The sequence below is a fragment of the Benincasa hispida genome, chromosome 11 (assembly GCF_009727055.1).
Source record: "Benincasa hispida cultivar B227 chromosome 11, ASM972705v1, whole genome shotgun sequence".
NCBI classification, from domain to species: Eukaryota; Viridiplantae; Streptophyta; class Magnoliopsida; order Cucurbitales; family Cucurbitaceae; genus Benincasa; species Benincasa hispida.
This window is the reverse complement of record NC_052359.1, coordinates 71,527,171-71,539,685: the sequence shown is the minus strand read 5'-3', so window position 1 is coordinate 71,539,685 and position 12,515 is coordinate 71,527,171. Positions and strand designations below refer to the sequence as shown.

The window sequence follows — 12,515 nt, the reverse complement described above, 5'->3', positions numbered from 1 at the left end:
ATCTATGCTAAATTTTGAAAACTAAAAAAGTTGCTTTAAAATTTTTCTTTTTATATAATTTGACTAAGAATTCAATCATTGTACTTAAAAAAGATACAAATCAAATGGAGAATAAATAGATTTAATTTTCAAAAATCAAAAACAAAATACAAAAATCATGTTTGATAACCATTTTGTTTTTTGTTTTTTTAAAAACAAATTAAGCCTATGGATGCTATTTTTACTTCCAAATTATTTCTTCCTTTATTATCTACTTTTTACTAATTATTTAAGAAAACCAAGCCAAATTTTGAGAACTAAAAAGAAGAAATTATTTTAAATGACAAAACTACCCACAAAAAAGTAATTTTCCAAAAATTGTTCTTATTTTTAAAATTTGATTAAGAATCCATCCATTATACGTAAACACGTTACAAAACATCGTAAGAAATGTAGTTGAAATATGCTTAAATTTCAAAAATAGAAACAAAAACTAATGCCCCATTTGATAACTAAATTTGACTAAAAATTTAACCATTATACTTAAAAAAAGATGAAATAGGTTTAATTTTCAAAAACAAAAAATCAAAAACCAAATTATTACCCAATAAAGCTTATATGGTTATCAAAAAGAGCGAAAAGATTACAGAATAAAACCTAAATGATTATTTAATAGCGTCTTTAACATTCTAAATGTTTAAAAATCAAAAAATCAAAATGGAATAAACTTGGAGAGTGAAAATTAAAATAGTACTTAAACTTTAGATAAAATACAAGGGTGCACTATATAAAAGTGACCATAGAAATTGAAATGGATATAAAAACGAGATTGAAATTATTAGCGTCGATTGACAGAATCCAGAAAACAGGAATTTTTGGCTAATAATTTAAGAAAAAGCAAAGACCCAAAACCAAACAGATAAGGAACAAAGAAAGAGAACCGACAGACAATTTTGGTTTTAGCACAAAGACCAGTCCATACAGCCTCGTGTCTCGCATGAACTTGTCTTTCCCTTTACATTAATCTATACGATAAAAGCCATATCACTGTCACTAAATTCCACACCATCAATCAACAGCCTCATATACTTTCAAAACAGAAAACAGAACACACAAATTCCAAATCCCATTCTCGACATAGTAATAGCAACAATTTCATATCCATGGTCAGCTCGACCCGCCATCTGACAGCCACGGTCGCTGGATACGATCGCTTCCCTGTTCGATCGGAGGGGCAAGTTAGTTTTTGGGCGAAACTAAGACGATGAATGAGTTAACAGTAATATATGAACATGGGAAAAGAGTTTTTGACACAAGGGTCTGTTCTGTTCAGGGAAGGGAAGATATCTCTATTTTATAACATGATTCACAGAGGGAAGGAAGAAAAAAATAAAATGAAATGAAATGAAAAACCCCACATGCCACTGCATTGGCTTTGTTAAGAAGGAAAAAAAAGGGTAAAAAAGGAAGGAAAAGAAAGGTCATACGCATCACATAAAAGAACAAAAAATCAGCCACTCAAGATGCAAGAAGCAAACAAGACTGCTTTTGCTTTCTTTCTTCCCTGTCTTCATTATCTAACTGAAAAGACAAATGCAGAAAAAACTGCAATACTGTGGCGATGTCGTCATCGTCGTCGGTCAGTCCAAGAGAATCGGAGGGGGAGACGCAGACATTGGTCAGGCTCTCATCACAACATACAATCAGTCCTTGCAGGCAGCCTCCTGAAGAAATTCAGTGGCACAGAAGGAAGCTTATGGCGGAATCTGGGGTGTCTCAAAACATAAAATCCGGTGAGCAGGGCCACAACTTGGAATGGTGTGACATATAAGACAATGGCAGCAACAAGACAGAACAGAACAAACAAGGCAGTGGCTCTTGGGTCTCTCCAGCTAAGCAAGGACTGCAACCTCTCTCCTTGAGTCGCCAAATCGCCCACAACAGTCTGAATCCTCCCAGCAATGCTTCTAAGTCGGTCATACCTCATCCTCACTATGTCACCAGGCCTGGACGTCGGGAATGTGTCGAATTCTTCGTCGAGTTCATCAGGGTGTGCAGAGTCTGCATGTGACAGACGAGTGTCCATGTGTGGCGGATGCCTCGGCCTCCACCGGTAGTACCAAACTCCAATCAAGAAGAGGTAGAGGAAAATGGTAGGAAGGATAAGCTCTGGGTACATGACGAGTATTATGAACAGGATGTGTATCAGTACAGTGGTAATGGGGTTTTTCCAGTTGCAAATCTGATCAAACCATTTTCCTACTGCTATTAATCCACTTAAAACTCCCATAATCCTGAAGAAATTTGCTTTGCTTCTTCGCATGCTCCACATGTGGGAACCGACATCCAGCATATATTCGACTACTTCCTTCCTCAATGGTGGCTCGGCCCGGGAAAGCCTCATTGACACAATCAGAGTCGCCTGATGCCTTAAGCTATCAAGCTGGCTGACCGTCAAAGGATGAATATAATGCATTTTGGGAAGCAGGGGATGTGTGTACATGTGCATCATGTTCAGCAAGGAAGAGCAAGTGAACCTCACAGCCAAGTGTATCTCACCCATCTTCTTCACTCCATTTGGGTGCAAAACCAGAAGAGGATATGAATGTGTGTAGACTCGATCTGTTTCGAGAGTTGAAAGACGTATCCTCACCTTCCCAATCCGTGAATCTTTTGTCCCTCCACCTTTATCTCCACCGAGCAAATGACAATTATCAAAAACACCAATCGTAACCACCGTGCATGGATCGAAAACTTCCCAAGTGTACTGCTCATTCCACTTGGGTGTGAAGCTATCAATGATCGTCCTAGTTCGAACCCACTTCTGCCCGTATTTCGCCACACAATATGCATCCGTTGTCCCACGCCCATCTATAGTCTTCATGGGCATCAATCCCTGAGCATTGAGGATACCTAATTCCAACACCCCAATGCTCTGCTTCCACAGTACTTTGGCAGTAGGACGAAGATCACTGCTGTAGTGTGTCGATTCGTCCAGAACATGATAACCACCTTCCAAACAGATCCTCATATGAATTCTGCTAGCAAACTTGATTTCTTTTTTCTTTTCTCCTTCAAGGACGATGTGCTTCTCCAGATTGTACCATTTGCTGTTCACAGGTTTATGGTCCAATCTCCGGTCCACATATTGTAAAGGAATCGCACATCTACCAAGGGTTTCATCCTTATTTGGAGCAACTCGGTCCTCAACACTCAAAATCAAGGGTTCCTCAAATGGTTCTGCAGCTACAAACATCAAATCCTCATTCCACATTGGATTGATTGTCCTGTTCTGAGAAATCCTTGTTCTCAAAGCTTGATTTCCCAGGATAGCCTTAACAAAAACTTCAGGGTATCGACCCTTATCAGTAGGCTGTAAGTCCTGAGCTTCGATAACATTAACCCTTAAATACCAGAGCTTAGGTGAAAGATACACCTTCGATCGAATATTTGCTAGACCATCAGTTCCACTGACAGTTGCAGCATCTGAATGCCATGCTTCAGGAAATGCTTCGTCAGCTTGAGTGCCCATCCAAACAGCCAACATCAGCTCTCCTTTCAGTTTATCGCCTTTCTTGTCCTCCAGTCTATACCATTGAGGAGCCAATGGACTGTCGGGCGGAACACGTTTTGGAATCTCATTCATGTCGAACAGAACACGACCCATGAAATCATCCTTAACAAAATCTTTATCCTTCACAGTAACCTCAAGCACTGAAGACTGAATCCGGTCTTTTGAGAAGGCAAAAACCTGGTTCCACTCAGGATTTGACTTCTTCTCAAAATGTCGAGTTGTACCCTTGTAGTTCCCAAGCTTCACTTCCACATAAGGGTCACAGCTACCAGTAACATCCTTTCCAGGCAATTCTTTCGCTTTGACAACACGGACGTAGAGATACTGCATTTGCTCAACGAGATCATACGTGCTCGTGAGCTTATCTCCGGTGACCTTCCCCCCACCAAGATGGGGATTGGTCTCCTTCAATAGAAAGTCTTCTGGTGGTGGCCTCTGCATCTTCTTGGTGATAAAGAAACAAGTCCAAAATAATTAGTAGGCGAAGACGGTCAGATTTCTTCACAGAAGCTGAAGCTGAATCCAAATTTATGTCAAACAGTTCTCAGAAGCCTATAAAATAGGGAAGAACATAATAAATTAAAACAGAATCAGCTAGCCGTTGATCACCTCAAAATATGAGAATTTTAAACCAAAGTTTCTTAAAAGACTCAAAATATTAGCAGTTCCAAACATAGTCATGCTGCTTCGAACTCGCAAAATTAAACAACACAAAAGTAGCTAAGATATCCCAAACTATTTTGAATACCACCAATGCAAATGGAATGAGAAAAGACATAGATCTTAGAACTTTATAAAATAATATTACCTCAAAAGTAGTACAAAGAAATCCAAACAGTTCCTGTCGGACGGTTTCAGATCTAAATGCCAGAACCCTGAACATTCAAGACAGAGAAATCCACAAGTTTAAACCAAAAGAAGAAAAACGAAAAACAATCAGAAACAGAGAGAGGAAGGGGCTTTCATCTAAAAACACCACAAAGATGCAAAAACGCAAAAGAGAAATGCCGGTTAAAGATGAAGAATACTACGTTATCATCCACAAGAAAGGACAAAAACAAATACACAGCCATGAAAGTAGCGGTGAGTTCGTCATTTTGTGGAAACAAAACAGACCTTCGTGTATAATGCTAATTACGCCACACCCAAAACAACCATTTGGGTTTCGAGAACTTTCTATACACCAATCAGTGTTTAGTTTCAAAACCACAAAAACCCAGAACACAATTTCATGCCCCATTCAAAAAAATTTCCAAAGAAACAGAGTCAGAGAAAACAGGGCATTAAAGCCACTAACAACAACAACAAAATAAATCATATCCCCAACACAAAACCCAAAAGCAAAAAAGAACAAACCCGATTAAGCCACACAAACACACACACACAGAACGGGGGGGAAAATCCAATCGAAGCAAGCATTTCACACGAAAATCAAAACGATAATGCAAACCCATTTGAGATTGAGAGAGTACCTAAAATGGGGTGAAGGCGATTGATGAGAGCGATTACAAGAGGGAAAAAGAATGATCGGCAACAGAAACCCAGTTGAGGAAAAGAAAAATGGTGAAGTTGCAAAAAGATAAGGAAGAGAATGGTAGGGGGGGTGAGGATAAGGAGGGAAAACGAGGAAAAAAGGAACGAGGGGAGAGGGAAAGCAAGGGAAAGGAAAGGAAAGGAAAGGAAAGAGGAGTTTGCAGAGCAGAAGTGCTTTTGCTTTTTGCAGAATTGCTTTATGGGTTGGGATCTGATGAATCTGCGAGAAATATACAGAAATGGTTAGAAGGGGGGTGTGGTGTGGAGTAGAGTATTTAGTATGGAAGGTGGAGGGGCCCAAAAGAAGCGTGTGAAGGACCACCATGGGAGCTCACAGGTGCCATGGATTTCTCTGTGCCTTTGGCCTAATAAATATATATACACACACATATAGTATAATGGAGAATCAACAACCCTTCTTTCTTTCTTCTTTTCTTCTTCTTTTCTTCTTCTTCTTCTTCTTCTTCTTCTTCTTCTTCTCTAATGCTTTTCTTTTCTTCTCTCTCCCTCTCACTTCTGGACAAACAATGTTAATGGAATAGAACTTTGGATTAGATATGACAATACGAGTCTAGAAGGATCTTCTCCTCTTCAAAAATGACCAAACTCAAATTCTAATGAAAAATGATTCTTTTAAAATGAATTTCAAAGTTTAAACACTAAATCTATAATTAAATCGTTTTTTTTTATAGATATGTAGTCGTTTAAATTGGTATTATTTTAGAATCTTTTACTTCAATAAAAGATAATAGATAGAATCGCGAGTATATTTCTAAATTGGTTTATAAGTCGACTAGGTATTGATGATTATTAATTTTGAATTTCAATATTTTCAATTTTACCTACTTTAATTCATCTATGTACATTTTTTTTAGTTTAACAATATGTGAAAGTAGGAAATTTAAACATCTACCTTCTAAATTTAACACAAATGAGACGTTTAGAGCAATGAGTTAGTTATTATAATCCTAAGTTATTATAGTTGGGTTATGATAGTTTGCGTTTGGGGTGTAGATTATTTTAGCTTGGATTATAATAGTATGTGGTTGAGGTGTTTACTATTTTAGTTTGGGAATGAAATAGTAAACACTGTAACAAATAATAAAAAAAATGATGAATGTAAAATAGTAAAACTATAGTAAATAGTAAATACCTTAGCAAATAAGTGTTTTGAAATAGTTTTTACTATAGCAAGAAGTGATTATTATATTTTGATGATAACCCTTGTCCCAAACGTCCCAAAAGGTTTATTTTAATTTTCTTCCCTTTTAATTTTTCATTCATATATGTTACATGTGAAATCCTAATATAGATTCTATACATACTAAGAACTCTTTAATACATATGTTTGACAATATTTCAAACAATTTATTGATTCTTGTTTTTAGTTAATATATTGTGATAAAAATAAATAAGTTCATTGAAACGTTCACCTTTAAAGAAATAGAGACAAAGCTAAAAGTAGTGGATTGAAATATGATTTAAGCCTATAAAATAAAAAAGAGATAATATTTAGGTCTAAGTGTTAGCATATTAATTTGGTAAGAGGGGTTGTATCAACCTTCATTTAAATAGAGATGTCTAGAAAAAAAAAAGTTTGATTGAGAAATTGCATTTTTGGCATAAAGTATACGAAGAAAAGAGTTACGTGCATGCTCTCAATTGAATACGAGATATTTTTACAAATTCTCTTCAATACATTTAATAGTTCAAATTTTTACAAATAATTTCTTATCGAATGAATTATAGAATTGTTAACCTAAATTAATAATAAAGTAAGCTCAACTCAATTCAAGAACGTCTTTAAAATATATTAAAAATGACATAGAGAGAATCAATATTTTGAAAGGTTAGATACTATGCCAATATATATTTGTTGCACAATTCATACTAGAATAAGATATAATAAAATAAAAGAAAAATAGAAGGTTGAGAATGAGAGATCATTTACTGTATTTTTTGGCTCAAAATTAATTAATCAAATTAGTATGTCAACTTGAACATAACACAATTAGTTGTTAACATGTGCATACCTCTCAACAAGAGATTGAAGTTTAAATTTTGCATTCCTATTCATCTAAAAAAAATTAAATTAAATTAAAAAAAGCATTTAGAAAATTCTAAAATGTATTTAAGTGGCTAACTCAAGGATTTGGATAGTTGACCACAAATTTATTGTGGAATTTTTTACATGTTAGCCCAAAAGATAAGACTGAAAATGGTACTTTTCAAGGTAGATAGATAACTTCAATATTTATTGTGGATTTTGTTGCCAAACATATACTAAGATGTTTTTACATAAATGGCCAACCATTTTTACCTACTAAACGTACATTTATATGAGTAGATATGTAAATATATAGACATATGTAGGTAAATTTTGTCATGAGAGTGAATGATCCTAGAAGTAACTTTCCAATATTTTTAATGTATTATTTTTGTCTTCCCTTTTCTAAAAGACTTTTTCTTTTTTTTTTTTTTTTTTTTTTTTTTGCACATCCAATATTTTACCCAAAAAACGGAGTAAGAGCAAGGGATGGAAGAAAAAAGGTTTTAAAAGAAAATTTCAAGAAAAGTAGTGATCAAAAGCATCAGTAGGCCAAAAAATTTTACCTTTCTAGAGAGAATCATATGTAAAAATTCTAGTTTAATCTACCATAGAGACAGCTCCAAGTAATTAACACTCTTTTTATGTATATGGTTAATTTATCGTGAAAATAAAATAAAATAATGTATTATCAATAATTATGGAGGATTATTTCTTCATTAGATGTGAACAATATGGATGTTAAAAGATGCATGAAACTACTCTATAAAGTTGATTAGTTACAACTTATAAACAAGGATTAAAATATTGATATCGTTAAATATTTTTATAAGTCACGAAATTTGTAAAATCTATTTATGTTAATAATTAAATTATTTTGACTCCAAAATTAAGTAACGAATATTATTATTAACAATCATATTAATATTGGACAAGAGAGATGACATTCTTATATTTTACGAGCATTTAAAGATGTTGAAGATATCAATGGATATTCAACATTGATATCAAACCTTTCGATTTACGAATATATCGACATGTTCAAGGATTTTTTCATCCTTATTTATTAACTAAAATTAAAATTAGGTCTCTTAGGTATGATATAAGAGTAATTAGAAACCAATACTATTCTAGGGTAAACTAACCAAGCAAGTCAAGTTGCATGGATAAATTGCATAAACTCAATGACTTTATATTATAGAAGGATAAAATGGCAAAAAAAGGAAAAAGAAAAAAGAAACATATATTATATGGCAGAAGAAAAAGTAGTGGGGTGGCATCCAAAGCATCAGAACCAAGCACAACTCCATATATATAACACATATTCCATTGAAAGAGAGATGGCTCTCTTTTTTGAAACACAACAAAATGTAAAGAATAAAGCTTTGGTTAGATATAGTGCTTTTGAAGAAACCCAATTATTCCTTTGGCCAAGAAAAAAGAAGAAGAATCCCATGGTAGAGGTGATATTAGGGTTTATGTATATTGGTTCATATATATCTATATGTATGTATATATACATTCCTTAGAAGAGAAGTTACCCTTTTGATTTCAAGATTTTGACACTTTGGAAGGAAAAAGGAAGGGATTTTATATGTTTTTATGGTTTTTAGGTCAAAGAATTATGGTTAAATTGTCAAATTTGTTCATATGGGTTTGAAAACTATGTTTGGTAATTATGTTGTTAGCTAGAGTATTTTAAACAATATTTAATCTATCTTGTGTTGTGGCTGTCAAACTTTTGTGTGATGTTCTTTCTTTAAATTATAGATCTTATTTGCGAATAGATTATGTAATACTATGTTATGTTTATTGTAGTATAATCTTTGTTTAGGCTACCATGGAATTAGGGGTATTCAAAAAATCTGATGATCCGAAAAAATCGATCAACCTAACCATGTGGTTTGGGTTAGGTTATAACTGGGTTGGGTTGGGTTCAAATAAATGAAAATTTTATGGATTGACTTGGTTCATGAGTTTACCTAATATAATCCAAACCAACATGAACCAACCCGAATTTATTATTAACTTTAAATATATATATATATAGATAGATAGATAGATAGATAGATAGATTTTAATTTTATTTAATTTCAATATTTTTTGAATAATTTATTTTTCAACAACTCTTAAGAGTAATTTCTTTGCACTTTAGAAAGAAAATTTTCACTATATAAATTGAAGTTGAGTTGTTATTCTTAATTTAATATATGAAAATAATTAAATTGGATTTTTATATATTTACGTTTTGCTTTTTTTTAGAACAAAATTTTAAATAAATTATCCGATTAATCCAAACCAACTCAATCCAAATATTTCATGCTTGAGTTGGGTTGGGTTCATTTTTTTTATAAAAATGATTTGGGTCGAAGAATTTACAAACCGATGAACACCCCTAAATGAAATGTAAACCAAACTATCGAAAGTTAAAGTTGGCTTAAAAAGATGTAGTATGGGGACTTGTATATATATAAATATAAATAAGATCTAGTCAACATCATTGGAATTAACTTCACACAAATGAAAATCTTTGTTAGTTTTGGGCATAAAAGTAATAAAGTCTAACAAAACAAAACTTTGGCACCCTAACATGGATGTTGTCAACATCCAAATTTTGCCAAACACAATTTTTATATTGCCTTAATGTAAGCAATGGAAAAAGTGTTAGATTCAATAGAGTTCAAATTCAAGACATAAATTAATGCGAGACTAAATAGATAGAAATATATCTGTTTGAATTCTTCTTTCAGTTCAACTATATTTGGAGGATTTGAATCTCTATCCTCTTAAAACGAAGGTAAATAAATAAATCGGTTGTGTTATATTCTTAGTGTAATTCTCGATTTGGATGGTTCTTAATTTTTTTTTTTTTTTATTATTACCTTTAACTTTACTCTCAATATATCCAATTCTACCAAAATAAAATTGCCAAAAATGTTAACAAAAAATTTATTGCATCCCTACATTATTGTTTCATTAACCTACTTAATTAAAGTTGTGGACTTCGTTTGACGACAATGACGACCAAATAAAAAACCAATTACCAACTTAGTAGAAAAGTTTGTTTATTTTTTATGGCATGTCACATCACACACGTCTTAGTATATTATTAAAACAATAATATTATGACACTTGTGCTCTCTATTAAACCCTTTTTTTATATATAATGATTTAATTAAATTTGGGTTAAACTACAAGTTTTATCCTTAAATTTTCACGATAGCTTCTAGAAGGTTCTTGAACGTTCTATAGTATTTTCTAAAATATCTTTGAAACTTAGAAAAAGATTGTTAAGTACTTAAATATTCATATTTTTGTTTATAGATCTTTAATTTATTAACATTTTTAAAAAATTGGAACCCCCATGCACAATAGCTAAACAAAAGTTCAATTGTTCAATTGTGCTTATAGCTAACTTTATTATTAAAAAAAAAAACATTTGAAATAACAATGCCCCTTTTCTCTGTCACTTAATCATCCAAGATAGCACTTTTCTTCATTTTTTTTTTAATAGATCACCTTTTAAAGTACTAATTATTTAAGTTGTAATTGAGTTTATCCTTTAAGAAAGATACCCCTATGAATAAAGGATTATTAATTATTCAATATTCACTAATTATTATCCTTAAATTGGCCTTTTTATATACCTATTGGATGGCTTTGTAAGTTAATAAGATATGTCTCCAAATCAACAACCATATTATATTTGTTCAATAAAGAAATAAAAGCAGCTACCAAAAAATGGTACAACAAAATGTTTCATTTATAAATGTAGGATTGAACTACCTAAAAATACCTAGTGTACTTGTATCCACATAACCATTTGACCATAAAGATATCTCTTTTAGCATCACTTTACTTTTCAAATCTCATGTAACCCTACATAAAAAAATATATATATTCATAAATAAAGATTTGCACTAAAATCTAATCACCACATGCTATTTCTAATTCTAAATATTAAAGTTGTAAAGCTAATACATAGGGATAAATTAATTTTTTTTTAATCAATACTTTAATATTCTTTTTCTCACCTTCCGTTTGGGTTTTAGAAACAATCTAAAAAAAAAAACACTAAGGGATCGTTTGACCCACCACTTATTAAGTTGGTGTAAATAACCTAACTTCAATACTAAACAGCACTGAACTTGCATATTTATCGAGTAACTTCATCTTTCTATTTTTAAATTTTTTTTTATATTTATCAAGGAACTTCTTGTTCCTCTTTATTTCTACTTTTCGCATTTACCAAGTAACTTCATATTACTTTCTTAATCTACTTTACACAATTATCGAAAAATTCAATCTTTATTACTTTATATGGATGTTCAAAAAATCCGATAACCTGAAAAAAGCGATCAACCCAACCCAATTCGTGCCGTTTAGGGTTGGGTTATCAACTCATTTGGGCTGGATTGGGTTCAAATAAATGAAAATGTTATGGGTTGGGTTGGTTCATGGGTTTACCTAATATAACCCAAACCAACCCAAATTTATTATTAACTTTAAAATATATTTTTTTATTACATATAACACAACTATTTATACATATATTGATTTTAATTTTATCTAATTCTAATATTTTTTTTAATAATTTATTTTTCAACAACTCTTAAAATAGTTTCTTTGCACTTTAGAAAAGAAAATTTTCACTATATAAATTGAAATTGAGTTGTTAATCTTAATTCAATGTATGAAAATAATTAAATAAGTTTTTTACATATTTACATGTGCTTTTTAGAACAAAATTTTAAACAAATGACCCGATTAATCGGAACCAACCCAACCCAAATATTTCATGGTTGGGTTGAGTTGGGTTCATTTTTTAATAAGGGTTATTTTGGTTGAAGAAATTTACAACCCGAAGAATTGGATTGGGTCTAAAAAGTCTTTCAATCAAATCCATGAACATCCCTACTACTTTACACTCCAAATACAAACTTACTAACTCCAATATATTAACCCACCCTAGATTTGTTAACTCTACTTAGTGGACCAAATGCCTCCTAAGTGAATATCACAGTATTAATTTGAAAGAAAAAAACATTACCCAACTTTGAATATAGGACTTCTTACTCTAATATACCACAAAGTGTAAGCTTATGTGAGTTTAATCTTATTATCAAGTACATTTATTGATTAAAGTAAGAGAGATATGTGCCTTTTTTAGCACAAGATGAGTGATATTTCATGTAAGCCTTCTTTTTACACGTCCTCCAATTTCTCTATGAAAGTTATAGAATTTGGTTTCTTTGTTTCTTTAGAGATATATGGACCACAACTTCATATTCTCTCTCTTTTTGTGTTTTATCTTTAGAGAGATGCTAGCAAGGAAAAACTATTTCCATCATTTTTTTTTTCACTTTTTACCACTTATCCTTT

General features: G+C 32.1%; 1 protein-coding gene across 3 annotated transcripts; it reads right to left on the bottom strand.

The window, feature by feature from the left end:
- Positions 1-911: 911 nt before the first annotated feature.
- Positions 912-5,535, bottom strand: LOC120090378 (FT-interacting protein 3). Of its 3 annotated transcripts, XR_005485530.1 has the most exons (4): positions 5,026-5,535; positions 4,362-4,428; positions 1,467-3,994; positions 912-1,197 (listed from the first exon to the last, which is right to left on the bottom strand). XR_005485530.1 is itself a non-coding variant. In XM_039048000.1 (3 exons), exons 1-3 carry the CDS (start codon positions 5,409-5,411, stop codon positions 1,670-1,672), a joined length of 2,778 nt encoding a protein of 925 aa, XP_038903928.1. In that variant the 5' UTR covers positions 5,412-5,535; the 3' UTR covers positions 912-1,669. The 3 variants fall into 3 exon arrangements, 2 of the variants coding, with proteins under 2 accessions (XP_038903928.1, XP_038903929.1); XM_039048000.1 differs by having other exon boundaries at positions 912-3,994; XM_039048001.1 differs by having other exon boundaries at positions 912-4,105; positions 5,026-5,100.
- Between the last annotated feature and the right edge of the window lie 6,980 nt (positions 5,536-12,515).